The 20948-nt window shown below is 37.7% G+C and overlaps 1 protein-coding gene across 11 annotated transcripts in view; it reads left to right on the forward strand.

Annotated features, from left to right (window-relative positions):
• Positions 1-20948, forward strand: part of PTPRM (protein tyrosine phosphatase receptor type M) — a 713165-nt gene that overhangs the window by 194308 nt on the left and 497909 nt on the right. For all 11 annotated transcript variants that reach the window (XM_063451546.1, XM_063451547.1, XM_063451551.1 and 8 more), the window contains exon 3: positions 9314-9585. In XM_063451546.1, coding sequence (XP_063307616.1) covers positions 9314-9585 — 272 coding nt within the window. The remainder of the gene's footprint in view (positions 1-9313; positions 9586-20948) is intronic.

The raw sequence follows: 20948 nt of genomic DNA on the forward strand, positions 1-20948 counted from the left end.
TGGGTATCTAATTATATATTAAAAATACTGTTCTGTGAGCAACTCCGCGGGAAACTGAAGTTGTACAATTGAAGGGTAAGAGGCTGGCAATTATTAGATAAGAAAATATTATACTTTCATTACTTGTAGAGAAGCAGAAATACAGTATTTTCTGATTATAAGTAGGTGGAACATTAAATGTGTAAAAGAAATGTAAGTGAAAAATACATAGTTATTGTGTATGTTCCAGCATGACGCATTCACACAGCAATTGTTGCTATGGAGAACAAAAAAATACTTTGCAAAAGGTTTTCGGGTAGAGGTTTCTAAGGTAATGTCTGCTCTTGTACTTCAAAAGGTACTTGATAAAGAGCCTTGTTGGAGCAAATGTATTATTTAACATTTAAATGGCTTTAATATTGTGTGTAGGAAAACATCAGTGTACACACTATCTGTGGTAGACCACATTGATGTAGAGTCTACATATTTTGTAAAAAAAACAAAACAAAAACCTTTTATATTGATATAGCTGTATTATGGAATAACCTGTTTTACGGAGTTGCTCTATTTAATCAAGGAACATTCCAAGCACCATAGCCACTACAGTGTGCTGTTATGGTGCCAGGAGTGCACTGGCTCTGTCCCGTTGTTCAGAAATTTAGAACGGGTTTACTTATTTGTGGCCTTCCAGGCACCGCTACCCACTCTACTACTTCCTATGGAGAGCAAGACTAGCTCATTGGCTGAGATCATTAGCTAAGACAGACTCTTCTGGTTATCAGTCATTAGTAGTGAAGGCAGGGAGCAGCACTCGGCAACCCCAGGTGGGAATCAAACCATTCTAAACTGGTTTAGTGGAAAGGCATTTATCTTAATGGGAAGCCACCTGGGAATTGTTATCATTATTTTTACTTATCCTATATACTTATCCTATTTACTCTTCCTATATAAACACAGAATGCGAGAACTCTGAGTAGGGCGAAAGGTTTAGAGAAACTCAATAGCTTGCCCTTTGGTAAATCACCACTCAGGTCTCAAAATAGTTTTTTGCTCACATGTGCCACCACAGAGTGACCCTTTGCCGTTGCAAACATCTAGGGTTTCTGTATCTCTCATGCAGAAGGAACTTGGATGACATTTTGGTTCTGGACTTCCCTTATGGGTGGGATCACTCTGATGTGCAATGGTATAGGTTCACTCTGTAATGGCACAAGTGAGCAAAAACTCTTTTGAGACCAGAGTGGAAATTTACCCAAGGGAAAACTATCAAGTTTTTCTAAGCTTTTGTCCGTTCCCAGAGTTCTCATTTTCTCTGTTTTTATCCTCCATATTTAACTAAAATGTAGAAATACACTCATCTGTATTTAATTAATTCTGTCCTGGAATTGACCACGTCCTTCCTGGCTTGCAGTCAATCACTGTTATAAGATCTGCCCTTTGCACCTGACACTGGCTTGCAGTCAATCACTGTTATAAGATCTGCCCTTTGCACCTGACAACACTGAGAGTGAAGTAGCGACAACCAATGTTTCTGATTTAGCAACTGAGTTAAAATCAAACTGAATCCTGGCACAGCCAAGGCACACAATACATTGTAATAATAATAAATTGGCTTCCAATGCATTACATGCCTTGGTTGTGCAAGGACCGAACTGGATTATGATTCAATGGCTAAATCTTTAATATACATTTGAAACAAAATAGAGCTTCATGTGGGTGGAAAATAAACATGGGTCAATTTTAATTTTTATTGAATTTGTAATATCCGGAAAAGTGACTGATCCCCTTCAAGGTATTTTGGGGCTGGCACATGTATATTAAAAGAAATGCATTTTAACTTTACAAATTCAAAGTAATCGCAATCTACCTACTAAACCCAAACATTTAGTGAATGACACTTAGATATAAATTTAGCACACCAATTCTGGTTTTTGCCAACCTGTGACCAATCAGGGTTTCACAGTTAAAATGCAATTGTAAATGTTTTTTAACTGTAAACAATTTGTAATCGTTCATGAGGCTAAATATACCCATTGTTAACCCTTTCAGAGACCTAGTTACTTCCTGCTGCCGAAAAACTTGCCGAACCAAGTAGGTTGATGCTAAGAGAAAATGATTCTCACTCTACCCAGAAGCTGCCTGAAAGTTAAATAACTTTACATTACAAACTAACCCCTGTAGATGGAAAGAAATCCTAGCTATTAAAAAGTAATAGGAAAATGCCTAGCATTGGCATTTTCTCGTCATTAATTTTCTCTTTTTTCTGCGTGACCTGCATGATTCCTATTATAAGAAATATAAGAAATGGTAGCAGCGGATTAGTTTAAGGATGGCGGACTCAGTAAATTTTAAGCCTGGCCTTATATTCGTACCCTTCATTAACACAATGGTATTAGAAAGCTGAATATTGCAAACGGGGGAAAAAACAGGAGCCTGGAGGAAATATTTCAGAAAGGGAATTTAAACACTAGATTATGTCATATTTTAATAATATTAACTAAAGATAATAAAAGCCGTCCAAGATTGTTCACTTAATGTAGAGTTGTCTGGAATTCAAAATGAATTTAAAATTTTAGGTCGTAATACCTGTAATGACTTTGAAATCTTTTGAAATGATATTGAAATTCAACTTAAATTCCCACGTATTCACATTTTAGTTAATAAAGTGTAATGAGCTCTATAAAAGAATATTCTGTTGTTTTACACTAAATATGCATTCTAGTAAATAAAATACAAACTTCCTGGATTGCCCAATAAATGTGTTATTTTAGCCATCAACATATATGTAATTGATGTTGAAAGTAGAAGTACACAGGGTTTCTAAATATTTCAAATCCAAATCACAATAAATTCATTATAAAAATAATAACTAAAATTAGTTTGCTCGTTTTTCTGGATGCTATTGACTTAAAGATCCAATATACACAATATCCTCTAATAAAAAAATATTATTCACTTTTTTTTATCATCTATATACAATTGTATATAGAATTTGAGTGGCAATTATGATTTCCATTTGGAGCACTGACATTTTAAAGAGACATTATTGTCACCAGAACAGCTACAACTCCGGCGTCTACTGCCTGTTCCTGCAGGCTTTTTAATCTAAACACAGAAATGCAGTCACTGAGATGGCCAATATAGGTTATTCCTGGGTCCACAGTCTGCATGTAGGTTCTGACCATTAGTTATAGGGATGCCGCACATGTGCAATAGCCTCCCAATGCTTTGGGTTGGCTGATATCATCACATTTTACCTGTGCGGCGCTAGAAAAAAGGTGAGTTTTACACCTTTTTTAACCGAGGACAAGAGGACCGGGGACCTAAATGGTGGTTTCAAAACTATAGTGTGGGGAATACACATTTGTATTCCTGACACTATAGTATTCCTTTAAGTGATATTTGTTTAGAAGCCATGTCTGTCTGACCAAAGATCACTATTCTTTGCTTGTGAACATTTATGTTTGCCATAATAATAACAACAGTATTTAAGCAGGAAAGGTACATTCAGATTACTCTGGTTTCCAAGTACATCCTGTGCATTTTACTTTTGCCCAACATTCAGGGGAGTAGTGACTGTAGTCATCACTCAGCAAGAAGAATCTTGAATTTCTGAAATATTATGATGACATTATAATCACGATTACTCAGAGCTACTACAGTTAATAAGGATCACATCCCAACCCAAAAGTGGTGATCAGTCAGAAAGTGTATGTAATGAGCTTGTATTTGTATACTAAAAAAAAAAATTACTCCCAACACTCAAAAACAGAAAACCTTTCAGAAGAAAAAACGTATTAGCGGCAGTTTTCATCTTCATCTTCTTTCTTTTTGTTTGTGAGTGGGAGGTCTTTTATTCTTCTTTTATTGAAGCAACTACCTAACATACCTTAAAATAGGAAATATAAACAAAATGTATTTTGTTAATTGCTGAGAAGAAAAAGAAAAAGTGGTCTTATATACTGAGTTACAGATTTCCTAATACATAATCAAAGCTGATTGCTTTATCAGTCTGCATATGTGGGCATAATGTCTTTAGTGTGATTTGTGAACGTGTTCTTTAAAATATTTAATGTCATCCTGTGGCCTACTCAGTGATCTGTATCAATGATTCAATTATCTCACAACACAATGATTTCTAGTAAGCAGACACATTTGTCATTTAAAGATTGCACTTTGTATATCTGCATGGTACTTTATCTATTTTCTACTGAGACCTCAGCTACCGAAATGTCCTTCATGTTTCTAATGATTGACAGATTGTGCATTGGTTGTAGACATGAGATTGCTTTCAATGTGATGTGATAGCATGATACTCCCTCATTAATGCCAATTGGCTTTCTGGCTAGAACAATTGTTTGATGGAAATAGACTTCACACCATTAAGAAAGGGCAAACCTATTATGTTTGTATAGCTGTGATTGATGAACACTCTTTTCAGTGTATAAGTGCTTTGGAATTACGTTATCTACTGTGTTATATATTTATGTAAATCTTCATCTAGCAAGTGACATCCAACCAACTGAATACTCTTAAAACCATTAAAGTTGTAACTGTGGACACTTACTTATCCAGAGCTGCTCAGTGTGGTGGCTGCAGGTTGGATTCAACTTTGGAAAAACATAATTTCCTTTGCTTTATGCCATATGTAATCGAATCCTCTACTACCAAGCCTCTGCCTTTCAATGTCCTCAACAAAACAAAAATGTCCATCGCTGCACTTAAAAACTCATAATTTGACATATTGTACGTGACATATTGTTGGTGTAAGTGTTAGGAACACAGTGGACCTCATTTATTTATTTTTAAGAAGAATCTTAAAAGTGGAATAATTATCAGATTTAATTATTTGTTTTCCATGTTGTTTACTCTAATTGTAATTACCCACAGATTCACTGCAAATAGGTACATTCTCAGTCAAACTACAAAAGGGAATATAGTCGTTTCCCCTAAATTCTTGAAAACATGTTTTACTTTTGTAGTTTCCAATTCTACTAGTTACTTTTAGAGGGTTGTGGACTTGAAACTATTCTTTATTGATTCATTTTGGCTTCCAGTGTCAGCATACAAAGTATGCTGATGCCAAATTCTGTCTTAGTCTTAAAAATAAATATTGGACTCAGTGATTGGATGCTCTATAAGACATATCTGAATGGACAAATGTCACCAGTCTTGATCACTCCACCGGAGGAAGATTGGGCTTCGGTCCTGACACTAGTTTACACGTTTAATTAAATTCTCTGAGCACAGATGAGGTAGCTCAGTTGGTAAATTCCCTGACTAAAAAGCCTGTTTAAAAATGCAAGGTCACAGGTGCAAATCCCAGCAGGGTCAACTCAACTCTTCATCCTTCCAAGGTCAATAAAATGAGTACCATCAATTAGGTAACAATAACATCTATTCAGCTGGTGATTTGGTTAATTCCGAGCACATGTGCTAAAAACCACTTTGAGTCCCACTGGGAGAAAAGCACTATATAAATGCTAGTTATTATTTTTATTATTATAAATAACTCTAGCTTAATGAAGCCGGCAGTTCTAGTGTAGTCTCACTGCTTAACCTCTTAAGAATGGAGGTGATTGTACAAGTTCTGAACCAAAACATAACCTGGAATTTGAGCTATACATCTGTTCAACCTTAATTTGCCTCTTTTAAATATGTATTCAGAGATGTCTCATGAGTAAAATGCTGCATCCACCCCCCAATGTACAGGTTTTATGGGGTTTTGGAAAGTTATAGGGTCAAATATAGGGCTTTCTACTTCAACAGTTTATACACATACACAATTGCCAGAATGGTTTACTAGGCCTGTGTAGCCTTTGAGACCATATGGCAGCCCAGGAACAACCCTCATCATGACATGCTATTTGCAAAAGTAGACAACCCACGGTATTCAAATGGGGGTTATCCAGTCTTTTTTAGTAACCACTTAGTCACAAACCAAAGTTAGTGTTCATATTTGTTTTTTTGCATTATTTTCACACAAAAACACTCTTTCACTGATCATTTATTCTTAGTGTGTTTTGAAAATAATTTTACAGTTGTCAGGCAGTCCGCCTCAATCAGTACCAGCAAGGACGGTGTGTATTTGTGTGTATTTGTGATGCAGGAAGGGCCCCATCGTTAACACATGCTATGCCATCATAACAGCATTAAATCTGTCCTTTTATGGGAAGGCATAGCACACCCTAACGCTGCAAAGGGGTTAATTATCTGGCATTTAGGAGTTCATTTGCTTATGTTTCTATTTATACAGTCCTAGATCCTAGACCTTTGACTCAGAATTTGTTCTATTTTCAATCAGCTGAAACTGCACAGTGTGTTTACTTTAGAAGTTATAACCTCCTGCTCTGTTAATTAAACATTAATTATACATGTGGGACTGTTGCAAGCTCTAGTAGGCAGTGCATAGAGAAGGAGATCAGTAATTCTAAGTTAAACACATTGTGGAACAAAGAAAGATCAAAATGTCCACTTTTCTCGGGAAGTTTGTAGAGAGGATGTGTGTCAGTCAGGGAAGGTGTGGCTAGGGCAGCTTTCTAAATTCCTTTTGGTGCTTAGTGTGTCCCTTTAAAAAACAAATGAACACAAAAACAAGCAATCCTGGGTGTCGGTAGATATAGCAATATTCATAATTATCATGAAAGCAACAATTCACACCAAAATCTGGAAAAACCATACCCAGTCTTTTATTTATTCAAGTTCAGTTTAACATCCAAAGTAATTGTGGTGTACTAGTGACTCCAGTACCATCTATAACATGTTAGAACCCTCTCTTAGTCAGGGTTCATCTTCATAGGACTTTACCCATGTAACATTTATAGTTTAGTTGTAAAGAATAAAAGTGGCGTAAATTGTGATTGGTGTTTATATTTAGCCTTTTGTTGAGTTTTTTTTCAGTTGTTGATATGTATAAAGCAAAGTAACATTTTATACAAAGGCCTATTTCTGATCACAAAAGTGCTTTAATAAACTGATGGATTTAGTATTTATCCAGACATACTTTCTTTTAAAAGCACTTGTAGCCCTGCTGCTGGGTGCATTTAGAAAATTAATCCATCATAAATATAATGATTTGTTTTATGATAATTTATATCAATCACATAAAAAAAAACTAATGCATATGACTTTTGGTAGATCAGAGAGATAACTTAGACTATTGCTTTGAATAATATATATTTCAAAATAGTATCAACATTGACTGTAAAAGTTCATGTTAATGCTTCACACTTAGATAGAATGTGCAAATATGTAATAAAGTAAACTAAAAATAAAACATTAAATTAAAAGTATGAATAAAATTATGCTTTAAACACATAAATAATATCTGAAGTGGCAGAATATATTTCAAACTGACATACCCACTGTGTATAATTTACAGTAATTTTATATTGCCATTTGATATATTTTCACACTATTGATGTTAATATTAAATTTCAAGGTATCTCTCTGTGCACTTTTCCATGTTTTTACATAATATAGCTCATATTTAACTGAAATATGTACTGTATATGAAAGTTAGATGTTTCATTTTTGTGTGGAAAACAAATATTTTAAATAAATTCAGGCTTAAAGGACCACTATAGGCACCCAGACCACTTCAGCTTAATGAAGTGGTCTGGGTGCCAGGTCCATCTAGGGTTAACCCTGCAGCTAAAAACATAGCAGTTTCATAGAAACTGCTATGTTTCACTGAGGGTTAATCCTGCCTCTAGTGGCTGTCTCACTGACAGCCGCTAGAGGTGCTTCCGCGATTCTCACTGTGAAAATCACAGTGAGAAGGCGCTGGACGTCCATAGGAAAGCATTGAGCAATGCTTTCCTATGGGCGGTTTGAATGTGCGCCCGGCTCTTGCCGTGCATGCGCATTCGGATCTGACGACGGCAGGGGTGGAGAGTTCCCCAGAGGGAGCCCGGAGCTGGAGAAAGGTAAGTGGCTGAAGGGGTTTTAACCCTTTCAGCCCAGCGGGAGGGGGGTAAGTGGTAAGTGGCTGAACGAGTAAGTTTTCCTGGCACTATAGTGGTCCTTTAAATTTGTATTCCCAGGAATAACGAAATTCCAAGATGTTTCCTCATCAAATTGGTATAGGGACAATGTAGTCTATAATTGTATGCTGGTAACTTTAATGATCATACAATAACACAAAACACTGGAACACTGAAAATATACCACAGCCGGATTAGTCCCCCCAATCAAAAGTTTTATTGAAGATGTATGAAGATTGTTAGATCTTTGTTAGATCAGGTTAGATCAATTGTTTGAAAGATTTATCATATAAGAACCTATATTAACAATTGTTTGCTGGAGGGCTATCCTGTAATCATGCCCCCATTAATATAATTTTGGACCAACGATGTTGCTATGTTAGTAGATATTTGTTAGATCAGGTAGGAGCCGATGGTTTCTACATTAGATCTCACGTAATTACAGAGAAATTACATATAATTACTTATAAATTAGGTATTTCGTAAGGGAAGAGGAGCTAGCCACCTCACATAAACGTTTTAGACAAAAAAACAAGTCCTGCGCTCAAACTCCCATCACTCCTGGGCAGCAGCAACGACCATAGTATACATCATCCCCAATACATATAGTAAAAACCAAAGAAAAAAGTTACCTGCGCTCTTCCCAAATCCCTATGCATATTTAAACAAATGGAAATTATTTAGTTTCTCCAATGGCCTTTCACCATGTTTCTTTCGCCAGAAGCTCAAGGAAGCAAGGTGAAAGGTTAGTGTAGGACTCTTACCTTTCCTCCTGCTTACCTCCTTGTAGTGTGGCCATGTGGACCGTAGTAGAGGATCTTCAGGTCTTACAGAAAGTTGCTCATTGCTCTCAGTGAGCACTTCTGGGCAAACTGGGTAGAGGATATAGAAGATCATCTACTGTGGTCTGTTCAACCACGCTACATGGAGTGACAGGCACTCCCCTCCAGCTGGTCACAGAGAGATTGCATCTACCAGGCTGAGGCACCCTAGGTGGCCACCTGTGCCAACGCATAGTTTAGCCAGCCCTGAGTATGGCAAGGTTTTCACATGGTGGAACAAGCATATAGAGAGCAGAAGTAGGTAGTATTGTTGTCTTCATTGGATTCCATCTGCAATAATTGTTCATTCGTATACTTGTTGTACTTTTACAGTAATGAACTTCAAAATAAGAAAGTAACCACAACAGTGCAGATTTGATGGTAATTTGATAATGATTTAAAATAGTTATTATGAAAATGTTATCATAACTTTTTGCTTTTCACATTCATGTCTTCTGTCTGTTGGTTATTTATCATCTTGAATAAAAATGTGATATGTTTGTTTTCTTTTCTCTTTCTACATTTTAGGGTCATTCATGATGGTGAATACTTCGGGAAGATTTGCTGGGCAAAGAGCAACGCTGCTGTTACCTCAACTAAAAGAGAATGACACTCACTGTATTGACTTTCACTATTTTGTGTCAAGTAAAAGTGGGTCACTTCCTGGGTTCCTGAATATTTATGTCACGGTGAACAATGGTCCTCTCGGTAGCCCGATCTGGAATATATCCGGGACTGCAACTGGTACATGGAATAGAGCAGAGCTGGCAATTAGCACCTTCTGGCCAAATTTTTACCAGGTATTCTTCTTTTATTTATGATTAATTTCTTCATAATGTTTAATATATGATATAGATGGATGGATGGATAGATTGATCATTGTGTGTATTACAGAGCTTTTAAAAATAAAATGATGTACCCAAAGTTGACTTTTCCAAAGGTTCTATGTAAATTATGCTGTTCATTCTGAATTTGCAGAAACCAGTGGTGAGTATCATGTATCATGTTAGCTTCTGAACCCAGAACCATGCTGTTTGAGTATACAGTCCATCTCTGACATATCTCTTTAACTATATGCACAAATGTGTGTGTGTTTATGGGTGTGTACCTGTTGTGTGTGTCTATCAACCTCTATACATGTATGTATATGTGTTTATGAGTGTATTGTTTAAGGACATATGTTTGTTCATGAGTTTGCATCTGTAATCTTTGGATGCTTTGCTAATGATGCTGCAATTAATATTACTCTCTCGCTGGCCGGTTGTCAGTAGTCAAACATTAAACACGTCTTTTAACCTTAACAGCCTCATTACACATACTGATGTTGGAGAAAGTTATATAGCAGGTTAGGTAACTACTGCATCATTGAGCTATACAGAGAATGTAGAAGGGCAGATTGTGCTTCATATATTTAGAGGTGGTTGTATTCAGAGGTGCAGCTTCTATGCAGGATCTATTATTGTAATTGTGTCCAAGATTAGAACATCTGATGATAGAATAGACTAGAGCAGGGATATGCAATCTTCAGCACTCCAGATGTTTTGGAGTATATTTCCCATAATACTCTTACAACCATAGTGCTCTCAAAGCATCATGGGAGATGTAGTTCACAACATCTGGAGTGCCGAAGGTTGCCTATCCCAGGACTAGAGAGTGGCTTCTAAAGTGTCCCTGTTGACATCCACAGCTGTATGAGGTATAACATCTTACTTGGTGGTGGACTATATTGCATTTTTTTTAAATTATACTGAATATATTCTAAATTAATCTAAGGCTGTTACTGTAACTTGTGCAATTCCACTTTGCAAAATGATAAATTTTCTCCTGGTAATTTGCAACCAAAAGGAAAGAAAAAGCCAAGTGGATCTGTTGCCAGATTAATTATTATGTACTGTTGCATCACCACTTGATGCCGCCAATTCAGTCTAAGGCCAAGTCTAAAAAGTTGTGCCAAAGCCTAGGGTTAAAATGCTTTCCTGGAGATATTTGGTTGAACGGTTGAGTAGAGAACTCTGCAGTTATTTGACACAGTCTACCCAGATATTAGTACAGTCTATGAATCTATATGCTATATATTGGACAAACATCTATGGAAAACGTGGCATAAAGGTAATATGACTGAAAACACATTCTACTTTGCTATCACAATTGCTATTTTAATTCAGTTCCATCTTTGACTGAATTCAACAAAAAAATTGTTTATTTTATCTTGAGGAATAAAATGATAAATAAAGAAGAGAGCTATTACGGTAGAAGGTTTTTTTGTTCGTCTCTGTCTGCATGTTACTTTTAGAAATGATTACATGATATCAATCTATGGATCAAAGTTAGTCACTCTAAGCACCTTAATTATTTTACATCATTACCAATTTTATGGTATAGAGTATAGTCTTTTAAACTGTATCACCTCTAGTTGGACATTCCTGATCTAGATCTGAAGTCATGTGTATTAGCTTAGCGTGACCTCAACTATCTGCACATCTGCTGGTACTTGACTACAATGTCCAGTAGGAGCTTATAATACTCTGGCATTAGGCTAAATCTCCCTAAACTAATAGTATCACATGTGTATTGTTATGGAGCTCCCTGTACCCCTGGCTGGGTACCTCCACCAAGGACCACTTCCTAGCTGGAATAGGGGACAAACCACAGCATTTCTTCTCACAGTCGCCGTGGCTTGACTGGGGTTTTGGAACCGCTCCTTCCTGGAGCCGAATGGGGAATTCGCTCTAGACACTCCCAGACACTGGACGACACTCCTGGGAGCTTACCCCATTGAGTCCCCTGCAAGCTGGAACAGCAGACACAAGGGTTAAATCTTCCTTCACTCCAATAACAGGATGACACAGTTTCGGAGTACAAGCTGGAACTGGAACTGATTTTAATGGAGCCACACTTGGCCTTTTATGAAAGTCCCCATGCAAGGGGCACTCCCTCATGGACCTTGTGGGGAACTCCAATACAAAGTCACAGACCAATGACAATAGAGTTAAAATGCACGACACTCCCACAGCAAACATAAAATCCCTCTCTTCTGCCTGGGAGATAATTGAGTCAGATACTGTATTAACTCAATTATCTCCCAGGCACAAAAAACACAAGTTTTATAAACACCCCAAAAGTACCCTAAAAATACACATAACCCCACAAGTTACATCCCCCAAAAGCCCTGTTCTGGGTGACCAATATATCCAAAAATCACCAAGATCAGTTCAGTGGTTCACTAATTTCCTGGAAGTCTTATTTTGGCTGACCGCAATCAGAGCATGCGGTCGGTATAGTTCGGTAGTTTTAAAAATTAACAAACTACCAAACATAGTCAATAGTCTTACCCTGGAGCTTGTTCCCCTTGTTTGTGGGGACGTTTCCACCGAACAGTGTCGTTCTAAGTGTTGTCAAACCGAACGAAGGCGATTATGGAAGTCCAGCGGTGTTTGAGACTTTCTGTGTCCGATTTTAGTTCCATGAGATTCATGCCCAAACACCGCTGCCTGCGTTCATGCAAACAAGATGGCCGCCACCTCGTGGTCATACATAGGAACTGCGGCCACCCAGATAAACACTTAGAACACTGAGATGGAAATTGTTACAAAGTATCGATTAGGCTTAACAAGCTCCTGAGTGGTGGGGGGTTCGTGCGGCTTTTCAGTTTCCGAACCATATAGTCCAAATACACAAATGGAGACTTTTATATCACATTTTACAAGGTCCATAGTCTGTCGGCAGGAGGCTGGCAAGCAGGCTCCTCCAGGAACTTGTGGCAAATTCATTTGGAAAGGGGAGCAGAGTTGCTTAAACTAAACACGATGCAATATTATCCAGAAAATAAAGACAACATTATTACAACAGACAACAGTACTTTGAAACATCCAGGTCATAGTATTCAATTAGGAAGAAAATGCATCCTTTAACCCCTTAAGGACCAAACTTCTGCAATAAAAGGGAATCATGACATGTCATGTGTCCTTAAGGGGTTAAGTAGAAATGTGAGCAGTTGAGTATACATTTTTATTAGACTTTTAGACTTGTGCACAGCAAAAAAATTCAGTTTGGCCGAACCATTTTTGTAAAATTAGAAAATTTTTCAGATCCTGAAATTTTGGCCTCATGTCAGTTCTGCGCAGCAGAATTTTGGTACCAAAAAACTGATGCAAGTACTGAATTACAAACCAAAAAGGTGTGAAAATAGGCCAATCTGTGTACTGCAAAATATATACATATTATATTATATATATTTTGCAGTACGTTGATAGGACCATTGTCCCATTATTTGATTAACAGATCATGTGAGAAGAACTAGCAGAGGTAAAAACAGGAGGAGCAGTAAAAAACATTATATATCTATATTTATATCTGCATATATTATATATGTATTAGAAATATTTAAGATAGATCTTTTTGTTTTTGCTGCTCCTCCTTTCCCCCTGCTATTGCTCACTTCTCACTTCATCTGTGAATAAAACCAACATTTAGTGACTGCCCTCTAACCATCAAACATCTTGTTTCCTATCAATAAATATTTTGTTTGTGCAGAATTTAGACTAGCAAATTAATATGGACCTTTTAGATTGGTTCGTGATTTACGTACATTTCTGCTTGGAGTTCGGGGATTCGGCCAATCGCTCGATCAGCCCAAATTCAGACGAATTGCTGTTCAGAGTGAAATGAATTTCCAGGTTTACTTTATATAACGTTAGTATATTAGATTCCATATCTTTAAAGTTTCATCTTACTCTGTATTTGAAAAAAAAAAAAATACATCTAGTTAAATGAATTCAGTTTGATCTCTGCTGTATGCTGGGTTCATCTAGAGTTTGCGAATTTGTAGAGGTATCTGTTCATTTTGTTAAAATCAGGTTAAGATGAGTTGCATGGCACTATATATATATATATACATAGAGAGAGAGAGTGAGAGAGAGCGAGAGAGAGCGAGAGATATGCAATGTCAATATGACTACTGAAAGTAAATTAATGATTGTGAATCATTTTGTTTTCACCACTAAAATGTGCCTTGCACCGTGAAAGTGATGCAGTTTCTACACATCATCACTTATTTACCACTGACGGTAGCCTCATACCATGCATGTAAAATGAATTCCGTGCCTGCACATTATCACTTGCTTACCACTGACACCAGTCTGACACCTTAGACAGCAATGCAGTGTCTGTTTATCTTTACTAGTTTACCAGTGACACTTCTTTTAGACAATATAAAGTGTTGCATTGTCAACATTGCATTGCTTGTTTACCAGTTCCCTTAGATAACAGAAAGTGACCAGCCAAACAGCTCACACTCATAATGATCTCAGACTAATTCACCAGGTAGATCATGGAAAGAGTATACTTTATTGTAGAGAAATGGTTAGCAACATGTCATAAAAAGATGTGCAGACCTCAAAAGTCCCCCTTTAGGGGAGTCCAAGGTTATTTATTTGTTTTTTTTTTTAAATGCTATGATACAAAAATAAAAACAAGTAAAAACCTGCATCTGCCAGGTGGAGGGGAAAAACTAAAATATGAAAATAACTCTGAAAGCGTTTTGCGCCTGTCCTGACGCTTTATCAACATAATGTTATAATCAATTTAATATTAGGATCTGGGATACATTTAATCATGTAAGTGTACACATTGTCTTACATATTTAATTCCCCTGTGGAACTCGAGTTGCTGCAACAATTAACTGAAGAAAGGTTCTATTAATTATTTTTAATGCAGTGTCTACACATCATTACCTGCTCACCACAACACTTCACCACTTGCTCACCACTACATATCATTCTTTGCTCACTACAACACATCATTACTGCTCACCACAACATGTCACCATTGCTCACCTATACACAACATTGCTTGCTCACCACAACAATCATTACTTGCTCACTACTACACATCATTACTTTCTCACCACAACACATCATAACTGCTCACTACAACACGTCGCCATTGCTCACCTATACACATCATCACTTGTTCACTACAACACATTGCCACTTGCTAACTACAACACATTGCCACTTGCTCACCACAACACATCATTACTTGCTCACCACAACACATCACCATTGTTCACCTATTCACATCATAACTGCTCACTACAACACGTCGCCATTGCTCACCTATACACATCATCACTTGCTCACTACAACACATTGCCACTTGCTAACTACAACACATTGCCACTTGCTCACCACAACACATCACCATTGTTCACCTATACACATCATTACTTGCTCACTACAACACATTGCCACTTGCTCACCACAACACATCATTACTTGCTCACTACAACACATCACCACCTGCTCACCATTACACATCACCACTTGCTCACCACTGCACATCACCACTTGCTCACATTACACATCATTACTTGTTCACTACTACACATCACCACTTGCTCACATTACACATCATTACTTGTTCACTACTACACATCACCACTTGCTCACATTACACATCATTACTTGCTCACTACTACACACCACCACTTGCTCACCACAACCCATCATTACTTGCTCAATACTACACATCACCACTTGCACAACACTGCACATCACCACCTGCTCACTATTACACATCACCACTTGCTCACTACTACACATCACCACTACACATCACCACTTGCTCACCACAACCCATCATTACTTGCTCAATACTACACATCACCACTTGCACAACACTGCACATCACCACTTGCTCACTACTACACATCACCACTTGCTCACCGCAACCCATCATTACTTGCTCACTACTACACATCACCACTTGCTCACCACAACCCATCATTACTTGCTCACCACTACACATCACCACCTGCTCACCACAACCCATCATTACTTGCTCACTACTACACATCACCACTTGCTCACCACAACCCATCATTACTTGATCGCCATAACTACTATTTTAAAGCAGGAGATACAGTATCTATTACATTTTATCATCACAACAGATTATATGGGTACACATAAGCACTGACGCACATCAAAGTGGCATTTACATTTCTGGCATTTAAATATCAGTGTGGCAGTTGAAAAGAATAGTCAAGAGCAGATCAAATAATTATTTTTCTTTGCTGTTATTGTGAATGATGACAGCAAACTTGAGTAAAGAACAAAGAAAGTGGATTCTAAAGCAGTCCGGGAAGGCTGAAAATGCAGAGCGTGTGTGATGTATTGTGTGTCACCATGTACTGAACAGGTTCGAGGAATGTTCCAACGGGGATGGAAGACATTTCGAGCACTTACGAGATGAAATTGTGTTAAACAAATATAAATGTAATAACATGCAAAAAACCTATACTGTATACCTACTTTGGGCCACCCTGTATATATAGGCAGTATTGTATATTTTTTTTAGTGACAGGCTTTGTAGCTTGTAAAACAAACATATGCCACTTTAGGGATAAGGATAGAGGCAGGACTAGAAATCCAAGGGCATGTGGAGCACAATGATTTTACCATCTAGAGAGTTATTTAGACAGAAATTATTACTTTTTATGATACTATCTTGTAAGGATTGCAAACTTGATAAATATTCACCAAGGAATGAGAGCTGATGAATGTGCCTTATATTTAACAGCTCTCAAGCATATAATTAAACAAGAAAAATGTGTGAACTTTAAATGAATGTCCCCATTTGACTTTCATCCTTGCAGACTGAATTGTGCAGTTTTCAGTCTGTGGGCCATTCCTAATAAAACTTTTTTTTTTTTTTTTTTTAAATCAAAAATGTATATATTGCATTATAATTATCACTTTGTTGCAATTTAATATGGAAATATTTTGGAGGTTAACAACTATATTTGAATCGAATGATAATTTTTATTGCAACACTATTTTTTCAGTCTTATGATTCATAGAAAGGTTCACATTAATTTTGCGGTTTATTAAATTCAAAGTTTCTTCCATAGTTATTTACTTATTTTACATGGAAATTAGATTGAAATGCTTTTTCTTTCTTTATTTCTTTATTTAAAGGGACACTATAGTCACCTGAACAACTTTAGCTTAATGAAGCAGTTTTGGTGTATAGAACATGCCCCTGCAGCCTCACTGCTCAATCCTCTGCCATTTAGGAGTTAAATCCCTTTGTTTATGAACCCTAGTCACGCCTCCCTGCATGTGACTTTCACAGCCTTCCATAAACACTTCCTGTAAAGAGAGCCCTATTTAGGCTTTCTTTATTGCAAGTTCTGTTTAATTAAGATTTTCTTATCCCCTGCTATGTTAATAGCTTGCTAGACCCTGCAACAGCCTCCTGTATGTTATTAAAGTTCAATTTAGAGATTGAGATACAATTATTTAAGGTAAGTTACATCTGTTTGAAAGTGAAACCAGTTTTTTTTTCATGCAGGCTCTGTCAATCATAGCCAGGGGATGTGTGGCTATGGCTGCATAAACAGAAACAAAGTGATTTAACTCCTAAATGACAGTGAATTTGGCAGTGAAACTGCAGGGGAATGATCTATACACTAAAACTGCTTTATTTAGCTAAAGTAATTTAGGTGTCTATAGTGTTCCTTTAAGATTTAGTTTGCAAATGACAATGATACAGAAGTATCAAAAAGAGTACAACCTTGAAAGAAAGAAAAAAAATTGCATACAAATTGGCAAACTGTAGTACAAAAAATAATTTCAAGTGCTTAAATTGTGGGCTACAAGCAGACAAATCCTGATCTGGACATGAGAGTCAAAACTTTTCTGAGAGGTTTTGCCATAGACTTCTAGTGCCACAAACATATCAGCAAGTTTTAACTTACTGGGAGGGTAGTAGACGCATGGAATAGCCTTCCAGCTAAAGTGGTAGAGGTTAACACAGTGTGGGATGTGGTGATAGGCATAAGACTATCCTATAATCCTATAGATATAAGATAAGGCCAGAGACTAATGAAAGAAATTTCGGAAATTGGGCAGACTATATGTGCCGAATGGTACTTATCTGCCAGCACATTCTATGTTTCTATAATTTTATGGTGCTTAGAGCATCCATGTCTTGCCTCTGTAATATTCTGTAATGTTCTATAATATTATTCTACCAAATAAATGTATCTATAAGTATGTTGATCTACGAAGTGATAATGCAATATACCAACCACACTGTTTTTGGGATTCATTTTTCTAAATCCATACCATGTTGGCTTTTCCTTACCTGAGCAATAATTAGTGATAGCAAGATCATACATCGGTTTGTACAAATACACAAAAATAAGTCCTGCACACGGACTCCCACTACTCCCACTACTCATGGGTGGCAGTAATGACCATAGTACACATCAGCCCCCATACATACAATAAAAAACAGAAGAAAAGAGTTACCTGCACACTATCCCAAATCCCTATGCATATTTAAATAAATGGCCATAAGATGTAAGCTCACCTGCCATGTCAAGGCAAACCTCTTAGGTGGGTCCTACACTTACAATTCACCTTGCTTGCTTCAGCTTCAGGCAAACAAACTCTCTAATGAGACAGAGAGGAGTATTTTTCTAAACTCACATACTTAGCAATCCTTAATAGGGAACACATGGGGTGGACGGCAAGCAGGAGCTGAAGGAAGCAAGGTGAGTTGTTGGTGTAGGACCCACCTAAGAGGTTTGCCTTGACTTGGCAGGTGGGATTACATCTAATCGCCATTGGAGTGGAAATGGGATTCCATGTATTTAAAAATGCATAGGGATTTGAGCTAGTGTGCAGGTAACTCTTTTCTTTGGTTTTTATCATACATCAGTTTGAGTATATAATTTGATCGGAAAGCTGAACAGAATGTGACATAATTAAGTCACTGACTAAACGTTCCTTGTTCCTTGTTGTTACTAGGGCATACTAATCTGTCCAGCTAGGTAAATAAAGACAAACAAGGCAAGGTTCATATTTCATATATGTATTAAAATTTTATATATATATATATATATATATATATATATATATATATATATATATATATATATATATATATATATATATATATATATATATATATATTAATATATTAGTAAGTATGTATTCATTTAGTGGTTAATTTATTTTGTTTTGTGCAGTAAAAGATTCCAAGTTCCTCCATTCCAACCATTGGTTTTACTCCAGCAACATCTTTCCTACTAAAGCTACCAAATACATTTAAACCTTTTTACAGTCTGAATTCAGATAAAGGAGAAATTAATTGTTATTTTATATAAACTGAAACTGTCATGAAAGACTTACTTTGGGCATTAACATCTCTAAACAATGCATGTGTAAGTAACACAAGATACTATACTATATTGTATTACTTTAGGAACTATTACTTGAATAGTTACCCTATCTCCAGCATGCTGTTGTGGTCCCTGATTTGTGGGTATTGCAGTAATGTGTAGACTGGTTTTGGTACAATTGGAATTTCTTTTTAATTTTGTGGATTGTGTAAGTTCCGTAACTAAGAAACAGTGTATGGCCGATTCTCAAAACAACCAAAATGGACATGGGATAAGACAGTTCAGCTGTTCATGATTGGTGTTACGTCCATGGGGCCAAAAATCTCCCATGATTGTTGATGAGGGGACAGCCACTTAATAAAAAATATAGAAAACGAGTGATCAGACTGATCGAACCCTTACAATTAGCAGTTGAATGCTCAAAAGTAATCGAATGCTCAAAATCGTAAATTTTGGTCACATTTGAACGGAAAATACCATTTGATTCGGTCAGATTTTGGTTGACTAAATTCCGACTGGATTTAGATTGTTTAATAGGGTGTGAAAATAAGAATATCACTGGTTTGGAAAATATATGTACGTATAAATATTATATCCACTTTCCCGACAGTTGTGGCTGTTTTGTACTTCCCTCCTTTCACATATACATGCATACATAATTTTGTGCCTCAAGCTGAGTTATTTTGCTCAGGCCAAGGGTTTGTCATCTTCCTTACCTATACAGATGCTATTTCGAGCCCAGATTCTTCTGTCCCTCTTGTATATGCTAATGTCCCTATTTTCAAGGAGCTCCATATTGTTGACATGTCAATGTGTCTTTAAACTGAGTTTAGAAATCAATATGTGTATATAGCATACATTGTTCTTGCTCTAAACTACATTCTAGCAGCATATATTATTAGTAGGTCACTTAAAAGTTCTCAGAACAGCCCTGACCTTGGTCACACACAGTGGTGTATTCTGGTTTTGTGCTGCCCTAGGACAAAACTCAGGCGCCCCATCCCCAGCCAACCCTTCCACGCGCCACCCCCACCCAACCCTTCCACCCTGCCCCACATTCTAAATACACACACACACTCATTCACTGACAGAAACACTCATTCACTGACAGAAACACTCATTCACTGACAGAAACACTCATTCACTGACAGGCAAACACACTCACACTCACTAACACACTCACACTCACTAACACACTCACACTCACTAACACACTAACACACTCACACACTCACTAACAGACAGACGCACAGAGACAGACGCACAGAGACAGACGCACAGAGACAGACGCACACTAAGAGACAGACACTAAGAGAGAGACACTAAGAGAGACACTAAGAGACAGACACTAACACTAAGAGACAGACACTAACACTAAGAGACAGACACTAACACTAAGAGAGACACTAAGAGACAGACTAACAGACAGACACACACTAAGACAGACACACACACACTAAGAGACACACACTAGCAGACAAACACACTCACTCACATTAACACTCACTTTTTTTATTTATTTAACAACCCCCCCAGCCTCCTTACCTTTAGGAATGCTGGGGGGGGGAGGGTTCTCTCTCTTTCTGGTGTTGCTGGTCGGGCTGCTTGGCTGGCTGTTAGGCGCGGGCGGCAGTGGCGAGGGAGCACTTTCCCCTGAGCTCTCTGCTCAGCTCCCTCGCGTGCCGCCCGCAGAGTGAGGCTGGGAGGCGGAGCCAGAATATGACATCATATTCCGGCTCCCAGCCTCACTCTGCGGGCGGCGCGCGAGGGAGCTGAGCTGAGAGCTCAGGGGAAAGTGCTCCCTCGCCACTGCCGCCCGCGCCTAACAGCCAGCCCATCCGGCATGTCTGTTAGCCGCAAGGCTAACAAGACATTTGCCCTGGGCGTTTGGGGGCGGCTTTTTTTGCCGCCCCCTGGAAAATGCCGCCCAAGGCAAATGCCTTGTTTGCCTCGCGGCTAATACATCCCTGG

The sequence above is a fragment of the Pelobates fuscus genome, chromosome 4 (genome assembly GCF_036172605.1).
Source record: "Pelobates fuscus isolate aPelFus1 chromosome 4, aPelFus1.pri, whole genome shotgun sequence".
In the NCBI taxonomy this organism is placed as follows: domain Eukaryota; kingdom Metazoa; phylum Chordata; class Amphibia; order Anura; family Pelobatidae; genus Pelobates; species Pelobates fuscus.